Raw genomic sequence first — 25589 nt, 5'->3', positions numbered from 1 at the left:
CACTGGCATATGTGTTTGTGTGGCACTGGCAAAAATCCTCCTTAAGTATCTCGTTTACCTTGAAAGCTGGTTCTAACTAAATGACACATAATACACACGGGCTGCAGAAAGATAATGTGTAGCTAACATGACTAACAGAGATTGGAAAATACGATTGTTAAAAATCTGGGACTTCCAGAGTACCCCAACCAGCAGGATTCTGGACACACACAATATCCTCTAGGTGGCACCTGCCAGCCTCCTCTCAGCAAGAAGAACTTGCAATCAGCTGGCTCACTGCATGTTCCCACCACTGTTATTGGCCCTAAAATAGTTGCCAGAATTTAGGGAGGGGAATCCTGCATGTTACTTATTAACTGAGGAAAAGAACTCTGGAATCTTTGGGGGGGGGGAGAGAGTTAAATATGGTGTGCCACAATACTATTTTTACAAGGATGGTTTTTAGACTGTAACTACATTTGCGATTATTGCCTGCCAGGAAAACGGGTATTTTGACCTATGTCCTCACTTCACCATGAGAGATGAAAGCTACTCAGTTTGCTTTGTATATTTGTTTTCAACTAGAATATAAGGATTGATTTTTTAAAAAGGGACGGGTGGGGAGAAAGAGAAAAAAAATGAAAAAAATGAACTAACTTTAGTTAGCACAGACTTCATAGTGGAATGTATATTTTACAGCAAATTTCAGCTCTTAAATCCACCACAATACTTCGGAAATATGTGTAAAATGTAGAGATTAGTATTTTTAAGAAACTGATCAAAGACATACTGTTTTGTCTAGAATGTACATTTTTAGTTAATAACTCATGTCTCTGTTTTACTTTACATCATCAATTTTCATCTAAGACATGTCTGCTGTGTTGGTCAAGATTATTCCCATTTTATAGATTTGATTTTACAGTATGCAGTAGACATTTTCCCAAGACAACTAAAAAGCTACCAACTATGAAAATTGCTCTGTGGTGACAGAAAGGTATAGCTTGCAGCTGGACGTTCTTATATTCCAATATATACAACAGCTGGTTTTGTTTCAGAACATCATCTCACAAATGTACACAGGCACCCCTCAAAAGGATTCTTTAGGCTATGAAACTGAGAAAAATGAAATGGCAGTGAATGGCGATACCTGAACATTCCTAAAAGCACTTTGAAGTTGAGCTTTTACTTTTTTTTGATTGGAAACTTCAGCGGGTCCAAAACACAGCAGCCAGATTGCTAACTGGAGCTGGTTACAGGGATCACATAACCCCCTTATTACAGCAGCTCCACCAGCTGACAATCTGTTTCTGGGCACAATTTAAAGGTTCTGACTGATAAAGCCTTAAACAGCTTGGGTCCAAGATATCTCAAGGACTGTGTCTCCCATTAGGTGTTAAGATCATCTGGGGAGGCCATTCTCTCTATCACACCACCTTCACAGGTGTGTTTAGGATACAGGACAGGGCCTTTGTTGTTGCTCCCAGGCTTTCAAACTCCTTCCCACAGGAGGCTAGACTGGCCCCATCTTTGCTGTCCTTCTGCAAGCAGGCAAAGGCCTTTCTCTTCAGGCAAGTTTTCCCTCAGTGACTGGCTTGCCTGAGTGGGGTTGTTAAATGGATTGTTGTGCCTTACTGCTTTGAATATGTCTTTGATATTGTTTTTGTTCACCATTTCTCAGAATGGTTTTAGTTTGATCCTTTTTAGAATGTGTATATTTGTTGTTTAAATATTGTCTTTAAACAACCAACCACCTTGGTTCCTTTTTAAGGCTGGGTAAAAATATTTCAAATAAACATATTTTTTTTTGAGAAAAGGTATTGCCACCAACCTCCCACCCTGTGAGCCTCACTCTTGTTAGTGCCATCTGCTAGGGATACATCATCTTCTCTAGCATCAAGACTGATCTGTTGATGTCCTTATGCTCAGTGAAGGAAACAGCCATGAAAGAAAAGTAAGGCCAGAAAGAAGTGTGCAAATCCACCTCAGCAGGGTGAGAGCAATGCTTTCAACAATACGTTTGTCATCATGTAACACCCTAACTGTCACAATTAATAATGTAGGAAGGAGCTGATTAACTTAAGTGAAGTGCTCTCTGCTGCATAAACACATCAAGATGTATGGAAAGGAAAAAGAGAAAGGCAAAGAAAGAATGAAACTTCATTTTTTTATCCTCCCCCCCCCCCCCCCCCGTGGGCATCCTCTTGCTTTCCATTCTGCTCTTGTAACAATTACTGTACTAGCCTCTCTGACAGAGTCAATAAATCGATCGGGATCTGATGCAGCTGCAAGGCAGGCTAATCCAGTACACCATTATCTGCAGTGGAGGCTGGTGGGGGAGGACGGAGTTAGGAGTAGGAAATCAGAAAAGAAAAAATAAAGATAGCAAAGTATACATAATGTTAATTTGGGCTCAACTCTGTACATTTTGTTGTGCATTCGCAGGCGTACTTTGGAGGTTGGTGGGAATCTTTTATTTTGTATTGGATAAGCTTTCAAATAGACACTGGGTGTCTTACTAAAGTCTGCTGCACTTTAGCCGGTCAAAACACTCTGCAGTCAGGCTGCATCACTATATCCATTAATTGCATAACTTGTGAGACTGACAAAAATAAAAATGTGCATAGAGAACATGCAGTGAAATGTAACCCCCCTGATCTGCTGCACAGCATATTTGATGTATTTTTTTTTAAAAAAAGAGCTCAATTGACTCTGAAAGAAATCATTAAAAACCCCAAAAAGCCAAGGATATAATCTACTGAGAAACTGCCTGTTGCAACAAATGCATTTGTACAGCAGAACGTCCCATAGGTCTCGCCCATCGGAAGGAAAGAGAAGACAAGTGCCTTGGGCTCAGTCTTGCCCTTCATGTAAGATACTGCCTAGAATAGGAATTCTTTGTAAGATTTATGAGAGAATGGTAAGACCCACTGGGCTACAACATGAATACCTGATTCCAAGGAGAACAATGATGTTGGCTGCTAGGTCCTGCTGTTCTGCTTCCAAAACCCTAAATAACTAGTGCGGTTAGCCACTAATGCGCAAGGACAAGGGAAGAGAGAAAATTGCCATTTCCTTCTGTACACTTACTTCTTATCTCCCTTGGAAAATAATCTTCATGAATTTGATAAAACCACTAGCCTTCACATCCCTCTTGGTTATCAGACTCCTTATTTACCTCCTTTATATGCATCTGTCATAAGCATCTTTCATTAGATTTATTAATTTAGCTAGTAATATAGTGACCCCCATGAGGCAGTGGTTAAACTGCAGTCAGGACTCTCCTCATGACCTGAGTTTGTTCCCAACGGGTTCTGGTAGCTGGCTCAAGGCTGACTGTGCCTTTCATCCTTCTGAGGTCAGTGAAATGAGTATCCAGCTCCTTGGTGGGGCAAACTGTCCATTGCCTAATTATGCCGTAAACCATCCAGAAAGTGTACCAAGCGCTATGGGGCAGTACTGTTTATTTATTTATTTAATTTATATACTACCCCATTAGTACAAAGCACTATTCTGGGCAGTTTACAACATAAAAGCCAAATAAAACACAATCAAAACAATAAAGTCACTAATAAAACGGAAAACAAGTCAAAACAATAAATAAATAATAAATGAGGAATTCTTCAGATTCTGCAACATTACTTGGTGGGTTTATGAACTTTCACCACAACCCAATGAAAACTGCAGACTCTTCTGAACTGTGGCAATGTGACTTCCCTGAGTTGCTATGGCCAGCTGGTTTGGAGCTGTAGCACTATGAGAGGATCAGCTTCAAAGAGAGACACAAGGATAAATTTAGTCATTTCATTTGAGGGATAGAAGTGAAAGCTTCTAGGCGCAATTAAATCAAGGTATTAATTATTTCTCCACAAGATGAACATTTGGAACATGTCTGTGACAAAAACCTGGGTGAGACAACATAGAACTTCTGCTTTGTAAAATAACTGTTTATTACAGGATGTTTACGTAGCCTAGGGAGAATTACTTAATAAGGACCCTTAGGCTCTACAGCCCATTCATCATGTTTGTTCATTTGCCAACTTGTGTCAGACACCACTTTACCACTCCCATTTTGAATTAGAAATGCCTGTAGCAACCAATGAAGACAGAAAGAAAAAAAAATGCTTTATAAGCACTATTTTTTTTCCCTGAAAAAGAAAATACAGGTAAAAACATGAAAGTCGGTGCAACTACATTTAGATATCTGCCTAGCTCTTTTACAAATAATCACAATTCAACTCTGATGAGATCTCAAAGCACTCCACACACCAGGGGATTCTATACAATGAGTCAAATTTCCAGCCAGGCCTGTGAGGAGGAGAGTGAAATGTTCCCCTCCTTGGGAGTTACCCACGCATTTCAAGATTGTTTGGCTCCTAGCCACTTTGAAGATAAGGCCACATGACAGTAATAACAAGTTTCCCTCAAATCTTGATCCTTTTGGTGGGCAAAGCCTCTCTGTCTGAAGCATGCTGTTGGTGGCTGTTTTTTTACAGATTCATCCTGTAAGCACATTCCATTCCTTGCTCATGTGAAAAGCTAGCTTGAAAAAGACTAAGCAGGCTTTGGAAGGAGAGGAATCTGCAAGTTTAATTGCACAAGAGGCAAAGGCTGATGCACAGAATCATAAATGTTCATCTGAAGGAAGGAAAAAGGCACCTATTCATAAAACTAATTCCAAAGGTTAATGTTTTCATAGTCGTTTGTGGCAGGTGTATTTTAATCCTAATGCTCTCTAGATGCAAACTATAGAAAACACATCCTGCAGTTTTGAAAGTTGTGGCACTAAACACTGAAATGGTTTTAAGTTGCTCTAACGGTTATCCAAGATGGGTGGGTAGGTAGGAAATAGAAGAATATAATTTATTTTCCAAAGATAGTGGAGCTGGATTGGGTTTGCACTAACAGCAGAAATGCTTATTTTTTAAGGATTTCAGAAGGGAGAGGAAATGGGAGCAAGACCATTTGGCCAATCACAGGCAGGTCACCCGTGATTGGCTAGAAATCAAGGTATTAATATGTTAGGAAGAAAGGAAATTTTTCAATGGATTCCAGCCCAGGGAATCACTATTCCACGTAAAAGCTTACAAAAAAGAGGAGGCCAAGGTATAATTTTAGCTTGTTGAAAACCTGGGAGCAAACTGTTCAGGGAAATAGTAATAACTTGAGAGTGTGCTATTTTGTTTAACTCTAATTGCCATAAAATAGTTACAACACAGCTAGTATCACTTGGGGCACAGGTAGTACATTCCTGGATATTAGCTGCCAAGGAAAAAAAGAACTGAACATTTTTACGGGATGAGTATCTACTACATAGGATGTTATTTCCTTTATAGGCAAAAACACATTCATACATCTCTGATAAACAACAAGGCTTATTTCTGTATTTTAGATACTATTGCTTGAGGAGTCTGGTAGCAAAAATGCAATCTTTTTGTAGAAAGAGAACATTTGCTCTAAACAAAAACAAAAGGTCATATTTTTAAAACTATGCAAATATGTATCCTTTTCCCCCAAAGAATACAAGACAGGATGAAGTAAAACTGCCTATTTTGGATGGAGGGAATTATAACTGTCTTCAAATCCTGATGTAACTGCCATTATTTGCATTCTGGGAATAATAAAACATGTTCTTAATTGTATTAATTTTTTAGCAGTTTGGAATTAATTAGATCAAAGTCAGTAAAAAGGTGGATCACTGATAAATGATACCCATATTTTCACTTTCTTGTTAATTCCATGTGATCTGGGATTGTAGCCAGTAGTGTTCAGGCACTTTAATTTCCACTTCTTTGAAGGCAAATCTACAACAGTAGCAAAAGAAGGGAAAGTTACCACTCCTTTTTTAATCTTGCTAATCTTTACTCAGGACCTGCAATGGGTTAAGATGACAAGAGGTAAGCATAGAGAAAGAACAGGAAGTGATCACAGGAATAAGCCTAGAGACAAAGGAAGTGAGCTGGCATGATTCCAGAAGGAGCAAGATACCGGAACTCCTTTTCTACAGAGAGGATACGTGGCTGTCAAGGCTGAAATTGAGCATTAGGGCTGCTGCAGAATCTGGAGGTTTATGGGGGTTTGAAATGTTGAGATCCACCGAAGTGCACCTAGCATAAATTTTTATTTTTGCTGTTTTAGCTAACAGTTACTTTGTTTTCTATAACTCAGATTTGTGCCCAGTGAAAGAATCGCCTGGACCTGTTGTGCTATATGGTTGCTTACAATACTTAGCAATCTAAGATCTAATTCTTTTTTTCTTTTTCAGATAGAATTTCCTTTTAAAGGCTGGGATGGTTTTTGCGTACAGAGAAGACAAGTCTGCAAAGGGAACAGCCAGAGAAACCTGAGCTCTGGAGGACTGCAGCTGAGATCAGCAGCTTGGAAACCGACTTTCTCTCTCCTGGGTCAGGTGGTAGACTTCACAGAGAAAGGGACCCAAAGCTTGAGGCATAGGGGCACAATCCACTGTGGCTGGTGGGAATGACTAATCCTAGGGCAGAGGAAAGCTGTTCCATGGGGAAAGGTTATATCCAATCCCAGGAACCAAGGATGTGGGTTGGAAGATTTTTTTTCCGGGATGCTCACCTTCCATATTCCATACAACAGAGCAGAACAAATTGATAAAAACAGACCGGTGGACGTAAAGTTGGTCTCATCAACAATAATAAAAAGATGAGAGCAATGGTATTCTAAGTAAACGTATTTGGAATAAGAATAAATAATTATGTGTGGTCAAATTGACTCTGACTTATGGCAACTTTCAGTGTTTCCTATTATTTATTTATTTAAAATACTTTTGCCTTGCCTTGCTCCTTATAAAGGACTCAAGGCAGCCATCATCATTAACAGTTCATATTTAAAAGTGAAAAACAGTTGCAGGGGTGCATCAAAGAGATTCAGAATAAGATCAGTCTATGCTTTACAGAGCCTATGCTTTACAGAGCATAAGCAGCAAAGCCTTTCACTCCGTAGATTATGAGAAACTATGGGTTCTTTTGAGAGAAATGGGTGTGTTTCAACACTTGATTGTCCTGACATGTTAACTTGTGCTGTGAACAAAAGAGCACCATTAGGACAGTATATGGAGAGACAGAATGGTTCCCTATAGGCAAAGGTATCAGACAAGGGCGCATTTTCATGGATGTATAGAATACTCAGAAGTGGTTTACTATTCCCTTTTTCTGGAAGTGTCCTGAGACCATATAGCTTGCCCAAAGCTACATAGGATGGCCTTGTTCCCACGAGTGACAGCGGGGAATCGAACTCTAAACCTCTGGCTCCACAGCCAGATTCTTAACAAACTGAAATTATAATCAGTACAACTTACTTCTGTGTAAATATGCAGATGATTGCTGAATTATGTTACCAGGAGGCTCAGCTTTAAACAGTTTGTTTCCAATTATTTCTTTATGTTAACAGAATATTGGAGGCCACAAAAGAAATATTATGGCTTTAATGTAAAAGCACATGAATGCTTTCCTTGTACATCTGTTTAATGAGAGGTACTTCAAGGGAGACTGAACTGCAGAAAAGCAGGCATGCAAGCTGCTTTCTGCTCTCTGAACCAATAGAAACAGATCCCGAAGAGTTAAAATATTCTCTGAGCTGCTGGTGTACTTTCTGTGACCTCGTTCAGTGCAGAGAAGGCTTGAAATCCAACACAGTTTAACCAGTTCTATCCATGTAGCTATAAAGGAAAGCCCTTACTAAAGAGTGCAAATGGAGAAGTCAGCAAGAAAGCAGACCCTGCTCTCACAAGTCTGACTGCTGGAAAATATTGATCCCATTATCGAGGGTAAGTTCACACAATTTGTGAACATGATACAAGTGGCAGTTTTTGTGTGACAAACTGCAGCTACTGTGCAATTGCCTGCCTGCATGTGAAAAGCTATTTCTCTGACTGGCTATTTGTATTACCTATGACACAAGCTTGAGGACACAGAGAGAAACAACAACCTGTCTGTGGTAGCAGGTTAGTGATAACACCTTTAAGCTGCCCCTCTTAGGTACTGTTTATAACACAGATAACAACGGTAGTCCTAGAGTGATATTGGCTGATCTGTGAAAACACTATAAGGCTTCATCCCAGTTCCCACAGGAAACAGTGGCAGGTGGCCACCTGACATACAGATGCAAAGATGCTTAATTATACCTAATGTAACAAATTTTGCTCTAATTCTGGATGTGTTTGCCAGAGTGGGAACCTGGAAAAAGGTTGAGGGGATGTTTTCCTGTGCTGGGGTGGAAAATCCTATGTGGGGCAGTGAGCAAGACTACAAGTGAGCATTGTATTAATGCATATGTAACTGCATGTCAGACATAATCCTATTAAAGTGTTTCTTTTCCCCCACATGACTACTGCATGGAGCAAGCATGCTAGACCCACCCCCAGATCTCCTACAGCAGTGGTCCCCAACCTTGGGCCTCCAGATGTTCTTAGAATACAACTCCCAGAAGCCTTCACCACCACCTCTGCTGGCTAGGATTTCTGGGAGTTGAAGTCTAAGAACATCTGGAGGCCCAAGGTTGGGGACCATGCCCAACCGTCCACACATACCCAATTTGTCAACCACAGAACAGCCAAGATCACAGGTGGAGTTATTTTTAAAGGTATTTATTTACTATTTTAAAACTACTAAGTTATGCTTGCAGATTTAGAAGTAACAATTTGGCTTCCTGTTTTTTCAGAGGGAACTTAAATAATTAGCTTTTAACTTTTTTTTAAACCCTTCTTTTGCTTCAGGATGCTGGCACACAGTACAAAATGCATTCTTTGCTTTCAACTCATTCTTGCCCAAATTTGCCATAGAACACTAGGCACAGCTGGAATTGGCATTTCAGTCATGCAATATTTTCCTCCATCGTTTAGTGACACTGCATGCTGTAATTATCTAGCTTACTAAAATGTTAGCAAAATAACAACAAATAATCTAGTGGCCCCTTAATGATTAACAGGTTTTATTTAGCACAAGCTTTTATGGATGTGCTGTTAGCATTACGAGTATACCAGAAAAGTGTTATGTTATCCCTTGTCAAATTATAGCAGTAATGCAGTTGCACGTTGTTATTGGGAAAAGGAATGAATTACACCAAGTCCTTATGTGTCACAAGTCACTTCTACAGTCTGCTCATACACACCATTTCACTTTCCAAATGTCCCCCCAACACATGTGGAGAAGGGGGGGCAGCAAGGGATATGAGTAGTATGATGGGCTAACGTTGCAGCCCTGCTCCATCCATGCACAATGTCAATAGCACAGAGAAACCAATGACCGACTAGCATTATAGTGTTGTTACACTGGAGGCATGCAACTGACAATACAATAAGGTTGTTGTTCTCTTTGCATAATTTCTTCATAGTATGTGACACATGTGTCCTGTTTCGTCCATGCACCATGTTGTTCTAATTTTATAAAAGAAGCACACAATTAAATCCTGTCTTAAGCTTTTATGCTAAATTATTTTGAAATTATAACTGCCAAATGAAACCAAATGATGATGCTTCTTGTTTCTGACCTTTAAAACATTATACTGTGACCATGAAAACATTCTAAATAAAAGCTATAGTTGTCCTAAACACAAGTTTCTCTTGTTAATTCTTCCCTTACTCATGATTATGGGAAATTAAGTACAGCCTTAATATTTTACAACATCTGGCTCAAATTAGCTGCTAACAAAACTGCCAACAGCTATTTTCTTAATTGACATTTGGAAATTTGAAATGGACCAGAAAAAGCACATTCAAAAAGTGTCCTTGTCTAAGAGGAATAAGAAGTATTTTGGTCAAGCTTCTGATTCAACTATAAAAAATGTCTGAGCAGGGGAGGGTTATCCTAACATCAAGGTCAAATTAGTGTTGGCTGAGGACAAGAGGTTTTTCAATTCTTGGTGGTTTTTCAATTCTATCTTCCATCGGAGACTAGAAAGCAAATCTTTAAAGGCGTTTCCTTAATCTTCTCAGTAGATTAACCAAACAGAGACATTACCCCTATCCCATAAATTTCTTTTCTCCCACCCATGGAAATGATACATCTCAAATTTATCCCTTCAGATTCCTATCAAGGTTTTCTTCACTGTTTCTGGATCACTGGGTTTTCTACATATATTAATGCATTACATCAAGGAAGCTCATGAACAAGAAATGGAAATTCAGATAGTGCTGAATTCGAAGTAATTTTAGGGACTAAGCATCACATTCAGTTTGGGCTTCAGTTCCATCAGTCAAGAAGAGAGTTGAGGAACAGCTGTAGAGAATGCTGTGAAAATATTTTAGCTCTGGTCTCCACCCCAAAGCAAGACAGGAAAGAATTTTTACATTTAGCACATGAAGAGAAAATACAGAAAACAGGTTCATATAGATCAATGGTGTCTCCATTCCTTGAATTTTATTGCAAGGTTCTGATTGTGCTACTTCCAAAACGAAAAAAAGGACAACATGAGTTTTAAAAATGCTTCAACTGGTCCAGAGAAAAATATGACATGATTGTTGTGGGTTTTTCGGGCTCTTTGGCCGTGTTCTGAAGGTTGTTCTTCCTAACGTTTCGCCAGTCTCTGTGGCCAGCATCTTCAGAGGACAGCGCTCTGTGCTCTGAAGGCTCAACAAGCCTTCGCAAATACAAAAATATGACAGTTACAAGCACAACTGTACTACTGATACTAAGCAAATCCCTCAGGAATGCCTAGATGGGAACTGGAATGGAAGCCACTCATGCCTCACACTGAATGTTTTTGTGGGACACTGAGGCATCACGGAGCCTATATTGTTTTCTTTAAAAAGTTTGGTCATAAGCATGTCTATTCAGACTGAATGAGTTCTTTGGGATGTACTTCCTTGGTATATTTAAATAAACTTTAATACGAAACACTATAGAAATAGATCATGAACTGTGTGGCTCACAAGGTTCAAAAACTTTAGCCTTCTGTGAAATGTCAGGTTCTCCATGTTAGTGTCTCTGAACAGATATAAGGTCAAACTGTTTAGTAATATAAAGAGATCCATACGGTTAGCAGTATTCTGAATGAAAAGCCTCAGACCAAAGGGAACTTCAGATCCAGTCCATAAGACAGTGGGCCAAATGCTTTAGAATAAGATTTGCCTGATTTGGTACAACGGCTAAATATTACTCTTGTATAAGGCAAGATTAGAAAACAGCAAGAGGGATGTGTATGTAAGATGTGGTCTGTTATACTTCTATTTGTGTTCACAAAGAACATAAAGAAGCTTGGTCTGATAATTTATTATTTTTCTCTGCATTACTGAAATCATGAATTTTAGAGCAAGCACTGTGATGTGAACTTCCTTTTCGCAATAGACTTTTGTTGTTTTCTCTAACAAATTTGTGATCTTTGCAGTTAGGACCTTAAAAGACAACTTTGATCCCTTATGTAGCAGAGGTTTTAGTAACTGCTCTGTGTGATACCATCTGTCCTATACTAATTGATGTCAAGTACTAGAACTAACTTCCATTGTAACTTTAACAGAATTTCTTTTAATTTGGGTTTATTTTTAAGTTGAAGCCTTGTATCTTTTTATTCACAAATGTTGCTGTGTCTGCTTTAAAAAACTGCAGCCATGAGGGTTTTTTTTTTAAAAAAAATATAAGCTTGCCCAACTGAGCAAATGATGAAGGAAACAGCTATAGATTAAAATTATATCCTTAAAACATTTGAATGAAATGATAAATGTGTACATTTGTAATCCTATGGAAATCAATTGCCAGCTGCCATGTTTAGCCAATGGAATGAAACTGAAGCTTCTCTCCTGAAGGTGGCTGAACGGTTTCTCTACAAAACAGTTAACATACTGTAGTGGGCTCAATATTTCTTACAGTCACTGTCTAATCTGCCTTGTGCAGTCATTATATAGAATGGGAGACTAAAAATTTATTTTGAATTTTGATTGTGAAAGTTCAAGTTGCGAAAGAGGTTACCAGATTGTGGGGAAATAATTTGTGTATGTCTGATGCACAGCATTAAACCTGTTTATATATATATATACCAGTTATGAAAGAGGCTCCTCTGTTTCAACAAGACTCTTCTCCAAACAAATACGAACAGACAAATATTGGAACTGACATTTCACTGTTGTTACTCAGACCATGGAAATGAACTGACTGGTTGAGAGACGCAAGTCACTTGCCAAAGCAACGCTAGAGTACACACCAGAGAGTTAACAAGCAGCATGGCAAACAGAGCAGTAGTTGAAAGCTTCCCACCTGTGTCTGTTGAGGGATATTTACAAAGCTTGGATCCCGTGGTCCAACACTGACGAATCGGTTTGCAGGGGAGGTGCTGGGTGTCGAATAGGCTGTGAAGGGAAGGGACACATGCGTTCAGGAAGCAGCACTAGATCACAGACAAACAACACCAGAAACAACAAAGCCATCTAAACAAATGCTAACATACAAATGAAGTAATGTTTTAAAGGGCAGGAATCTGACTATGGACGACTGGATTCTGAATGATGGAGAGAATAGTTATGGACATAATCAGGCAACAATATCTTTTTTCAGCATAAACTGAAATGATGTCACCTATCTGGAGGAAGGCACATCAAATTCAATGCAACCAGTCTTGTCTTTTGCGACAGGACACATGACACAAGGATCCATGTGCAGTGAACACTGGGCTTGTAGTCAACCACTCCAGTCATTCTCAGGGACAAAGGCATGATCTTTACTAGTGCTTTACATTAATTCACATGCATTTTGCAACAACTGGCTATTTAGTCCAGAATTCAAGCTCCATATTCAGGATGGGAGAAATCCTGAATAATTTTTATCAAAAGCTTAACATAACAAAAGTATCAACAAACAGGACACAATGAAATGTAGGTGCACTAGGTCAGTGGAAATGTATATAAATAAGCTGAGATTTATATAAAGCTTTTGACTATGATGTAACGACTCATGGCCCCTCTCCTCAGGTTCCATGAGTGCCCGTACTGCGGTAAGTAATCTGGAGTGCCAGCACTAAATGCTGTATGAATAAGTGAATTAAACCCCTTCCAAACTCATTAGTCACATCAGGCAGAGAAATTCTAAGCGAGGTGGGGAATTATGGCAGCCAGGGCGGGCTGTGAGATAGATAGACATACATACATTTTGTGTGCCTGCCATTCAATTCCCCTCTTAATTTTTTTTCCAATGGGAAAGGAAGTACCTATACTAGCTGAAGGCTGACATTAACTATAGGGGACATTAACTATAGGGGAATTGAATGGCAATAGGCTGACATTAACTATAGGGGAATTGAATGGCAGGCACACAAAATGTATGTATGTCTATCTATCTCACAGCCCGCCCTGGCTGCCATAATTCCCCACCTAGCTTAGAATTTCTCTGCCTGATGTGACTAATGAGTTTGGAAGGGGTTTAATTGCCTGCTCCTGGCATTTCTCAGTAGAGTGAATGGGCTGGGGGATCCTGTGGAGCCAATGATGTCCCTGACCTACTCCTAGAAAACTCTATTTTGGGGACCTATTACTTCTAAAACACTACTAAAAATGTGTGTTTTCATAGGCATAGGACCCTTCTCCCTGCTGGAAGAACAGAACTGCCCCATTCTAACCCCTGTTAGTCAATGGTTCAGGGAGTTAGGATTGCGCTGTACATTTTTAGTATAAGAGGAACCTTTCCTCGCTACTTTTTTTCCCCTAGGCCTTCACACTATTCAAATTGAAATACTCAACATATTTAAAAATAAAAGTGTACTGAACATGTTCCACATACATGAGTTCATTTAACAAGAACCCCATGTCTGTGCATGATACTACTCTGTGTAATTACAAACTGGTAACATGGCTTACATAATAAGCAGCCATTACTCCCCCTGTAATAATTAAAGTGTTAATTTAAAAGAAGACAACCCCGAATGCAGATTAGGATAGTGGGTGTTATGTCTTTTTTTTTTTTTTTTTTTTTTTTTTTTTTTTACAGACAGAATTATTTGTATCAGTGAAAATCATATCCCTTTGAATACTGGACAAAGCCTCATGGAAGGCTAAACAAGTGATTCTAAAAAGTACTTAAATTAATCTGCCACAATATAGTGCCATAATTTTGCATGAGATTTTCATTCAACTACTCCTGGACAAATATCAACTTTTAATATCCCAATAAACAATGGTCAATATTTTATTGGCTAAACATGGTGGAACAGTACATGGTAAGTGTCTACACTACTCCAGAACGGTCAGTATGAAAACACTGCAAGGGTTGCCATAAGTTGAAAGCAACTTAACGACACAGCCTTCCTATTGTGCAACCAATTGCATGGGTGAACTCACAACCAGTGTGAGGAAAGGCATGGACCAGAGAGCTTGCCAGAGCACAAGGAATGCTTATGCTGTTGCCCTTCCATTCCACGTTTAAGCAACAGGTTACTGGGCAATACATATAATAACTATGATTTTAAAAAATCAGGAACATGAGAATGAGATATACTCTATGTGGCATAATGATCCCAACATTCTATATCATATGATGTTGAAGATTTATTCCCAATATCTTTGGCAAATCAGAGCCTGATCCCACTAATGAATGGAAGAGGGATTTTCCCCCCAGTTCAGTATAAGGTTGCATGACTTGGGGGCCAGTGTGTGTGTGTCCTCACCACTGCCACCTCTGCTGCCATTGCCACTTCCCATCTCTGAGCAGGTAGCTCAGCTCAGCTGGAGATGCAGGAAATAGATTATCTACGTAGGAGGGGGAGGAGGATGAGACGGAAAGGGGTGGAAAAGAAAAGAGGGAAAGGGGGAGGAGGAGGCGAGGGCAAGAGGCAACAAGGGATGGAAAGAAAAGGCAAGCGAGGGCTGAGGAGGGGATGGCGCAGAAGCAGGTGATTGAGGGGAACAGAGGGTGGGAAAGATTTGGAGGCAAGGAGAAGAGATTGGTTGAGGGGTGGGGCAGAAAGGTGGTGGGGGATGAAAAGAGGGGGGGAAGGCTGGGCATGGCTGGCTGGTGGCTGAGAATCAGCTCTTTGGTGTGGTGCTGACTTTTTTGGCAAATGATGACAATGCTTCTACTTTTTAAAATCTTATTATTTAGTATAGCACAGTATCCGATAGCAGGAATTAAAAAAAAGAAACATGGATGGGGCATTCACACATGTGGAACTGATTGCAGTGAATCAATTCCACATCTGCCGTAAAATAAACAGGCCTCTGGCGGAGTAGAAAAAATATGCTCCCCTGTCACATTACTCTGCATGTGCGTGTACCCCGTGTAAATACCCAATTTTAAATAGATGTAAAAAAATGCTGAACTCGATTTAAATAGGGTGTGTGTGGTGTTTGTTTTTTACTAGTAGGCTCTCACTGCTGATGAGAGGAAATAGGTTATACAAGGCAGCTTCCTGTTGTTGTTGTTGTTAAGTCATGTGCGACTCTTCGTGACCCCATGGACCAGAGCACGCCAGGCCCTCCCGTCTTCCACTGCCTCCCAGAGTTTGGTCAAATTCATGTTGGTAGCTTCGATGACACTGCCCGACCACCTCGTTCTCTGTCGTCGCCTTCTCCTCTGGCCTTCACACTTTCCCAACATCAGGATCTTTTCCAGGGAGTCTTCGCTTCTCATGAGATGGCCAAGGTATTGGAGCCTCAGCTTCAGGATCTGTCCTTCCAGTGAGCACTCAGGGTTGATTTCCTTCAAAATGCATTGGTTTGTTCTCCTTGAAGTCCAGGGGACTCTCAAGAGTCTTCTCCAGCACCACAATTAAAAAGCATCAATTCTTCGGTGGTCAGCCTTCACTATGGTCCAGCTCTCACTTCCATACATCGCTACTGGAAAAACCATAGCTTTGACTATGGGGACCTTTGTCAGCAAGGTGACGTCTCTGCTTTTTACGATGCTGTCTAGGTTTGTCATCGTGTTCCTCCCAAGAAGCAGGCGTCTTTTAATTTCATGGGTGCTGTCACCATCTGCAGTGATCATGGAGCACAAGAAGGTAAAATCTGTCACTGCCTCCATATCTTCCCTTTCTATTTGCCAGGAGGTGATGGGGCCAGTGGCCATGATCTTACTTTTTTTATGTTTAGCTTCAGACCATTTTAGCACTCTCCTCTTTCACCCTCATTATGAGGTTCTTTAATTCCTCCTCACTTTCTGCCATCAGAGTGGTATCATCTGCATATCTGAGGTTGTTGATATTTCTTCCGGCAATCTTAATTCCGGTTTGGGATTCATCCAGTCCTGCCTTTCACATGATGTATTCTGCATATAAGTTAAATAAGCTGAGACACAATATACAGCTTTGTCGTACTCTTTTCCCAATTTTTAACTAATCAGTTGTTCCATATCCAGTTCTAACTGTTGCTTCCTGTCCCACATATAGATTTCTCAGGAGGTAGATAAGATGGTCAGGCACTCCCATTTCTTTAAGAACTTGCCATAGTTTGCTGTGGTCAGCACAGTCAAAAGGGTTTTGCATAGTCAATGAAACAGGAATAGGTGTTTTTCTGGAACTCTCTGGCTTTCTCCATAATCTTTCTTAGCAATTTGGTCTCTAGTTCCCCTGCCCCTTCAAACTCCAGCTTGTTCTTCTGGGAGTTCTCGGTCCACATACCGATGAAGTCTACCTTGGAGGATTTTGAGCATAACCTTGCTAGTGTGTGAAATGAGTGCAATTGTACGGTAGCTGGAGCATTCTTTGGCACTGCCCTTCTTTGGGATTGGGATGTACTGTACACAGTGGAAGTGAAGAACAGATTTAAGGAATAGATTTGGAGGACAGAGTGCCTGAAGAACTATGGATGAAGGCTCATAACATTGTACAGGAGGCAGCAACAAAAACCATCTCAAAGAAAAGGAAATGCAAGAAAGCAAAGTGGCTGTCCAATGAGGCCTTATAAATAGAGAAGAGAAGGGAGACAAAATGCAAGAGAGACAGGGAAATATACAGAAAATTGAATGCTGACTTCCAAATAATAGCAAGGAGAGACAAGAGGGCCTTCTTAAATGAACAGTGCAAAGATATAATAGAAAGGGAAAAACCATAGATCTGTTCAAGAAAATTGGAGATATTAAAGGAACATTTTGTGCAAAGATGGACATGATAAAGGACAAAAATGGGAGGGACCTAACAGAAGACATCAAGAAGCGGTGCCAAGAATACACAGAGGAATTATATCAGAAAGATCTGGATGTCCCGGACAACCCAGATAGTGTGGTTGCTGACCTTGAGTCAGATATCCTGGAGATTGAAGTCAAGTGGGCCTTAGAAAGCTTGGCTAACAACAAGGCCAGTGGAGGTGATGGCATTCCAGTCAAACTATTTAAAAACTTAAAAGATGATGATGTTAAGGTGCTACACTCAATATGCCAGCGAGTTTGGAAAACTCAGCAGTGGCCAGAGGATTGGAAAAGATCAGTCTACTGTATTCATGAGGGACTTGGTTTAGATTATACCTGCCTAGCCCAGTGGCTTTTCCTACTTTCTTCAGTTTAAGCTTGAAGGCCAAACATACCTGTTGTTCCTTTTATCTCTTGACTCCCTACTTTAGCATTCCAATCCCCTATAATGAGAAGCACATATTTCTTTGGTGTCACTTCTAGAAGATGTTGTAAGTCTTCATAGAATTGGTCAATTTCAGCCTCTTCAGCATCGGTGGTTGGTGCATAAACTTGGATTACTGTGATGTTGAAAGTTTTGCCTTGGATTCATACGCAAATCATTCTATCATTTTTGAGATTGTATCCCAGCAAACCTTTCCCACCCTTTGTTGACTATGAGGGCCACTCCATTTCTTCTATGGGATTCTTTCCCAAAGTAGCAGACATGATAATTGTCTGAATTTTAATTTGCCCATTCCAGTCCATTTTAGCCCAGGATGTCAATGTTGATTCTTGCCATCTCCCGTTTGACCACTTCCAGCTTACCAAGGTTCATAGATCTTACATTCCAGGCTCCTATGCAGTATTTTTCTTTTCAGCATCAGACTTTCCTCTCACTTCCATGCACGTCCGCAGCTCAGCATCCTTTCGGCTTTGGCCCAACCACTTCATTAGCTCTGGAGCTACTTGTATTTGTCCTCTGCTCTTCCTCAGTAGCATGTTGGACGCCTTCCAACCTGAGGGACTCATCTTCCAGCATCATATCTTTTAGCCTTTTGTTTCTGTCCATGGAGTTTTCTTGGCAAAGATACTGAAGTGGCTTGCCAGTTCCTGCTCCAGGCGGATCGCATTTAGTCAAAACTTCCCAGTATAACCTGTCCGTCTTGGGTGTCCCAGCACGGCATAGCCCATAGCTTCTCTGAATTACTCAAGCCTCTTTGCCATAACAAGGCAGCAATCCGTGAAAGGAAGGCAGCTTCCTAGGAGTCCTTAAGTAGAGATGAGGCAGACTCAATGTGACTAGCATTTGAAAAGTAATACTCCTTGCCACCGTTATTTTAGTAGGAGAGACAAACCTAAATACAAAGTTGTGTCTTAGCAGAAACAACACATCATCCCCTATGTATGTCTCCTTAGGCTAACTGCCCTGTCTCTACCAACTGCAAGGTCCTCTCTTGTATAGGCATGCAACAGCTGGTATTATAGCAGAGGTGGGACAGGAATCTCTGGCTCCTTATCTGCTGTGCTGTTTCACATCATTTATTCCTAATGCTTTGTTAGAAGTTCTCTGCTCTGAAAAAAATCTTTCTGAACTACATGTACATTTAAACCTGCACTTAGACAGCAACTCATAAACTTTTTCCATCCACAAGGTCATGATAGAAAAAGCAAATTGCTTAAGCTGTTTGGAGCCAGAGAAAGAAAAAAGCAGACAGAAAGAAAAGCAAAATACTTTGGCATTCTGCAGCTATCTACTATATAGAAACTCCATGGCAAGTTCCTTTTGCCACAGTGGTTCCTACACCACCCACATAATATATAAACTGTGCATGTATGCATGAAAATAATTTATTTAGGAGTAGTCCCAATAAAACAGATAATGCAAACATAAAATTCTAGGCGTTTGTGGCTTTGTTCAAGCTAAGGGAGACCCATGGAATCAATGAGATTTATAAGCATGCCGATGCATCATTCAGGAATTGATCTGGTGGTTTCAGTATAGCTGGGATTACCAGTTGGATTTAGGCCCATGTGCAGAAACCACATATATTTTCCCTTCTAAATTGGTTGAAATGTTCAGGCAACATATACCTAGTACCAGTGTGATGCAAAAGGAAAGCATCAATTCTCTATTTATGTAAGAACTGAGTTCTGAATATTCTTCTACTATGCAGAAGCCAGTGGAAGAGCATCTGTTTTATATATACAGCATCTGAAGTGCAGTTCATGGCTTTCTTAGTTAAAAACAATCCCAGGCTGCGGGGTTGTTGTCTTTCAGAGCTGACAGTCTTGAGCTACAAAGTACAAGTCAGTACACAAAGTGGTGCAAGCCAAAAGCAAATTCATTCATATGAATGTTTGAAATTGTCTTTCATATGGAAGATACATATTTAAAATTCCTTGAAAATGTGACTACTTTCAAAGACACATGGGCTGAGCAAGGATAACTGCTTGTAAGGCAGAATTCTGGGCAGCAGTCATCTAAAGCAGCACACTTTCTTCTTTGCAAGAATGAAGATATGTACAGAGGCATAGCATGAATAGCTACAGTATTCTGATATGGCTTGAGCTAATGTTAAACCCCGGAAACGCTTTTACTACGATGCAAACAGAGAACTTGACAGAACACTTTAGAAAGACAATAATTTTGCACGGGAGCAACACCTTCTACCATAAAGCATGCTACAGACATTAGGAAATGGGCTGGTGCCAGCAAAGTGCTTTCAGAACCAAAGCCTTTGCAAAGGAAATGAAAGATCAGCAGTTTTTTCCAGATGTGGATGCAAACCTGTCTGTGAAAGAAACTGTGATAGCAGAACTAGCCAGCAAAAGCCAGCAGATTTATCTGTTCACCTGATTTTAATTTTCCTCTTCTACATGATACTTCTACTAGGGCAAACAATAAACTTTGTCAAACAGCAACATGCGGATGGTTTGTGGGTATAGAAGGCTGCTTCTGTGGAGCTGCTTATGTTCTTGATTTCACAGCTTTCATAAGTACGGTATGGACGACAGAACTCAGCACCCCAAGAATCATAGGTTTAATTACTTATTTTAAATGCAAGTTTATAGTCTATGACAGATGTGAAGCTGGATTTGGAAACTGGCTCGATGAAATGTCGGAAGCAAGAAGGCAAGCTAATGAGGACTAGAAGCAGTGAAATTTCAGGGCCCTGGAGAGATTCTTGCCTGACAGAAAGGACAGGAGGAACAGAACAGACAGGAGGAACAGAAATGAAGGATAAGCATTTTGAAAATGTAGCTAATTTATGCAGGTCATGGAACATAATTTTTCTTCAGGCATATTTTAGGCTTTTTGGATGCAGTTTTTTAAAAAAAATTCTGTTAGAATACACATGTGGATAGATGTTACCATGCCTTTTTGGCACAAAACACGCAATTCACAAATCATGTCACATAGTTCTGTTGGTTTTGTAGGTGATTGCTCTATACAAAGGGTTCATCATGGGGAGGTGTAATCATAAAGCAGACAGCATGTACAGAGAATTCACCCTGAGAGGCCCAGTATGACATGATCTTATGGCTAGATATGCTCTCTGTAACAACCCAACAATTGTGTGTATCTCATCTTCTTGGCTAGAGATGCTTATCTTAATTTAAACAGTACTCTTTACATCCTCCTCTCATTATTAGATGCCTTATATCCACCCAGGGAGGAGATAAAAATAAAGGCCAAATATGAATTAACTTTATTTACACATTTGGCTCTGGACACACTTTAAAGCCAGCGTAGGTAGAGAGTGTAGACCACCAGGCTCCAAATGGCAAAACTGTAGTTTAACTCTTTCCAATGCTATGAACCAGAACGTGACACTTTTTTGGCCATGGTGGCTGGGACGTTGGGGAGTTGTAGTCTGAGAAAGGGACTTTTACAAGCTCTGCTGTGAATTCAGCAGAGGCTTTTGATAACTATTCAGCAACCACAATTAAAGGTCTAGAAGATTAGTGGTGATACCAAGAGCCTGCACCTACTCTAAAGGCTGAGAAAGGGTCTATTGGATGTGTGGATGAGGCTGTGATAGTTACCAACAGAAGATGAGCAGAAGGTTTTTTTAAAGAGCAATACAGTCTCTAGACACTGTATTGCATCCACTCTTTCCCATAGGATAGGAGAGAGGTGAGAAACAGTGTGTGTTCTTTGGCATGAGAGTCCTTTCTGTTCCACATCAGCACACATCTCCATCACCTTTGGGAAAAATATGTGATAAATTCCTTATCCTCATTGATTAAAGCTGTCCCTACATAGTGAAACATTCTTAGTGGGAATTCTAAAGCTCCACAAGATTCCTCATATCCAACTGAGTGCAAGAAAACAAGGTCTTTCTTCTTGTTGTTTGGCCTCAAGGTCTCTGTAAGCAATGTCTTTAGTGTCCTTTCTTTTTACGAAGCGAAGAACAGCAAGCACAGAAGGACTAGCAGATTGCAAAGAAAGATTCAAACAATCCATCAAGTGCTTCAAATTCTTAAATAAACCAGCAATCTATTTAGTGTTGGGCCATTTTATGCAATTGTACCAACTGCAGGCGCCTTTGTTCAAAAATCGGCATTTTTTAAAAGCAAAATGCAAGAACTAAGTCAAGAGCGCTATAAAATTCCTTGCCAGATGGGCTAGTGAGGAAGAGATTGCTGCAGTTCATTGTCCATATGTATCAGGATGCAACTACTGAGGATTTACACCCCTTATCTCTGTAGTTTTCATCCATTTGTGGTGACAACGAAGGCTCACTTTGTCAAGTGAAAATGAGAGTTGAACCAGGGTTAATTGCGGTAAACTGGCTACCCCAGTTGACCCTATCCTTCTAACATATCTCTCAGCCTGGCAACCATCCAACCTCCTTGCTGTCTCCATGCCTGGAATGCTTTTCCACATCTCTATCCTGAGCACCTCTACCCTTCCTTTTCCCTCCCTTGAGTTGATTCAAGGTGTGCTGGCTGTTTAACTAAAGGCAAACAGTAGGCCAGCCATGGAGGGGAGGATGGAAGGCAAACAGACAGGAAGCAAATACTAAGAACAACACAGAAAAAGGCAAGCCCAGCTGGTAGGCATGTGGGTGGGATGAGATGTAAAGATTGGGTGGCGGCAGCCCCCCTTTGTTATAGAAATCTTCTGCTTTTTGCAATATAGTTATTTCCATTAAAAAAGAAAGGGGAAAAGCACTGGTGAAGATGGTTTTAATCACTGAAGGAGACACTGAAGCAACCTCAGTCCCATCACTAACTTCACCAGAGAGTTGACTTTGATTAATGAAAGTAAGTAATGAAATATGGGCATATTATCACAAGTTAAAGAAACCACTTCTGCAAAAAGATGACAATGCTTCTGTTACAATGCCTGCAACTCCAAAGGCTGCTTTAGTGTTTGGCTCTTTTGAAGAACAAGCTTGAGTGTTTATTTATTTGGTGGTCTGAGAAAAGGCAGAAGAGTTATGGTGAAAACAGCTACAGAAGGACTGGGTTTTTACCATGCCCCAGAAAAGATGAGTGAATTCCAGAGAAAATACCTATTTTGGAAGCATCCTTGGCCTCTGTTACATTCTGTAAAATGGGAATGATAATTATCTATGGTAAAAAAAAAGTGCAAAGATATCTGTATATCCAGATACATTATCTATAGGAGAAAAAAACCAACATTAGTTAGAAAAGAGACAGATGGATATACCCAGTGCCAAATTTTAAAACACAGTGGATTTGCTCAGCCTCCCAGATCATCTAGCTACTAGATACTCCACAAATGGCTCATCATTCATCTTCCCACAAGCAGGAAAAGAGAAAGCTGGGAGAAAGCAATCATTATAAATCATTGCCTGAATTCACCAGGACTTCTGCCTGCTGATGCCAACCTTATTTCCTACTGCCAGTCTTAAATGAAAAAAGAGGTTTTCTATTATGACATCCTTGCAATTAAACATTGCCTGCACAGAATGAATCCGAATCCGCTGGCGATTCAGGGTTACTGCTTTAACATTATATCTTCCTAAAGGAAAAACTGTAACACTGCTACTTTTTTTCTCAGAGGAAGACAGTAGTGATAAAGAACCTACTGAGATTGTGGGCTGCTATAGCATTTCACAACATTGCCTTTCCAGGAGAAAGCCACTAGCACCCCATGGCTGCTTCCTGTATGAATAACATAATTAGGATATACCTGCAGCTTGGATACCTTCTGTTTCATTTCTTTACTACATTTATATTCTACCTTTTCATCAATTAGTTCAAGGTGGCACACCTGACTTCCCTCCTCCCCACAACAACCTACCTGTGTGGTAGGTTAGACTAACAGGGTGTGACAAGTACAAACTGACCCAAATGAGTTTTATAGTCAAGTGAGAATCTGAATCCAGGTCTTCTTAACCCCAGGACTCTCAACCCCAACACTATACAGGCTCTTTTTAATGGGAGCAGCTTTAGTGATCTACTATAGGATGCTGATTTGGAGCTGCAGTTGCTGCATGGGCAGCCTCTCCCACTTCAGAGAAAGAATGAGAGTTATCTTGCCAGTAGCACATGGAAAGAGAAAGCTGGCCACTGAGGTGTTTTAAGGGAGAACACTATTAGGTTGCTGTTTATGGGCTGTGAAGAGGTCAAGAACCTTTTGAAACAATGGGATCAACTTGAGTTGCTCAGGCCTGATTTACTGAAAAAGAAAGGTTGATGGATTTGCTATGGTGTGAACTCTACTGGATGATTTACATGCTCGGATGACCACTTCTAGGTCAATATTAAATAAACGACTGCAACACCTCAGTTGGGAAGCAGTTTTTTGAATCTATCTTCATCCCACCTACAAGGAGTGAGTCCTAGATAAGATAAAACACTTAGCATGCTTTGCAGATTTCTAAACAGGAAGGCAGAAAAATGTGTCCATGACTTTTCTACTTTCATTTTCCAGAATGATGAAGAAACGATTGATTGAGTTGCAAATACACCTCAGCCCTTTGTTTCTTCACTGGAGCTGTACTTACTTGGTGAAGTGGGAGATGCGGCACCTCCTTCTGTTGACGTGGTTGGAGGCTTTGTGTCTGGCACTGGCAGAGGCACAGGCCGGGCCATTGGTGGTGGAGGTGGCGGCGGCAACATTGGGGCAGGAAGGAATGGATTGTGCACCTTGCCTTGACTGCTACCATTGGGCTGCCAAAGACACAAGAAAAACAGATGATTAGCTGCTTCTGGCTTCAACACTTATGCTATAAACAGAATGCTCCCCACTAAAGAAATACACAAACAAACCCATAGTTGGAATTCAAGCAAATCTGTGAGATTCTAACTTTCCTTTTGTGTATGACATGGTGCTTATGGAACTGGGTCTTGATGCTTTCCCTTTTCTGCTGCAGCTCCCTGAAATCAAATCTTGAGGTTGAAAACCCATGAAAAATGGTGTAGAATATAGTGTGGAAGGTGCAGTGGTAGCCGCAGATGAAGGGGAAAATTTGGTGCAAATCACTTCCCCTGCATAAAGAACAACTTGAGATATAAGCCATATTCTTTTTCTTATAAGAAAATGGAAGGCATATATATATACTTTAAGACAACTATACTTCTATATACTGTATAGAACTATAAAGTGGTGCAGCTGCTAATGAGTTTGCAAGACTATGGTACTGTTTAGAAGTAACTCATAAGGTAGAAATCCAATTCACTTCTATTATGTTGAATGTTTAAAGAAGTGATGAACCCAGCATCACACAAGATCACAACAGACTATCTGAATCCACTGAATGAAAAAAAATAAAATTAACCACTGGCTATGCTGGAAACAATTGCTTAGCATGAGAGCAACTTGAGGAAGTGAGCACTATTCCTGCTTATGAGCTTCATTTATTTTATACACAAAAAGGTGGGAGAGACTGAGATGTCGGCTCCTAATTCAACTACACTGGGTACACTCATTTATTTAAAATATGTCATTAATGGATCCATTACACTTTATGATAGTTGCGAGCCCTTGTGCCTACTTTAGCTCAAATGGAGTGGGCAGTATGTTTCCTGCATAACCAGAGCAAAGTCAACTGCAACTTCAGATTGCCAGCAAGCACCTTTTTTCAGTTTTAGGGTATGTACAACTTGTAGACAATGCTATGAAACTATGTGCACCCTGGAACTGAAGAAGTCTTTAATTAGCAGCAGTCTGTAGGGACATCACACCCAACACTGAACAGTATCAAACAAACAAACAAACAAATATGAAAACGTAACTTGGAATTTGGAATAAACGGTCTGTGAGTAGGTTCTCTCACCATTCATGTGTGTTTTTTATAGCTCTCCCCATTTATTTCTTCTAACAGATCTGCTACAAAAATGGGGTCACTTTGAGCAACTTTTGTTTCAGCCTTGCTATATGCATGTTTATCATCTTGTGAGATACGCTAAGCAAAGCAACATCTAAGAAAAACTTCGATCAACATCTAGTCAATATACTTCTTAGTATAGTGTGGGTACTTTTTAAAATATGTAAAGGCTGGAAAATATAGGTTCATCTTTGATTACATTCAAAGAAACAAAGACTGTTTTTACACCTTGCCCCAGATTTTTGAGAAGGAACAG

General features: G+C 40.2%; 1 protein-coding gene across 13 annotated transcripts in view; it reads right to left on the bottom strand.

The window, feature by feature from the left end:
* Positions 1-25589, bottom strand: part of NFIA (nuclear factor I A) — a 558292-nt gene that overhangs the window by 34629 nt on the left and 498074 nt on the right. For 11 of the 13 annotated variants that reach the window (XM_020789879.3, XM_020789880.3, XM_020789883.3 and 8 more), the window contains 2 exons: positions 24011-24176; positions 12192-12283 (listed from right to left, as the gene is read on the bottom strand). In XM_020789879.3, coding sequence (XP_020645538.1) covers positions 12192-12283; positions 24011-24176 — 258 coding nt within the window. The remainder of the gene's footprint in view (positions 1-12191; positions 12284-24010; positions 24177-25589) is intronic. The other 2 variants (XM_072997717.2, XM_072997716.2) reach the window with 1 other exon arrangement.

Source organism: Pogona vitticeps, chromosome 4 (assembly GCF_051106095.1).
Source record: "Pogona vitticeps strain Pit_001003342236 chromosome 4, PviZW2.1, whole genome shotgun sequence".
Lineage (NCBI taxonomy): Eukaryota > Metazoa > Chordata > Lepidosauria > Squamata > Agamidae > Pogona > Pogona vitticeps.
The sequence above is the reverse complement of the archived record's forward strand: the minus strand, read 5'-3'. Positions and strand labels throughout refer to the sequence as shown.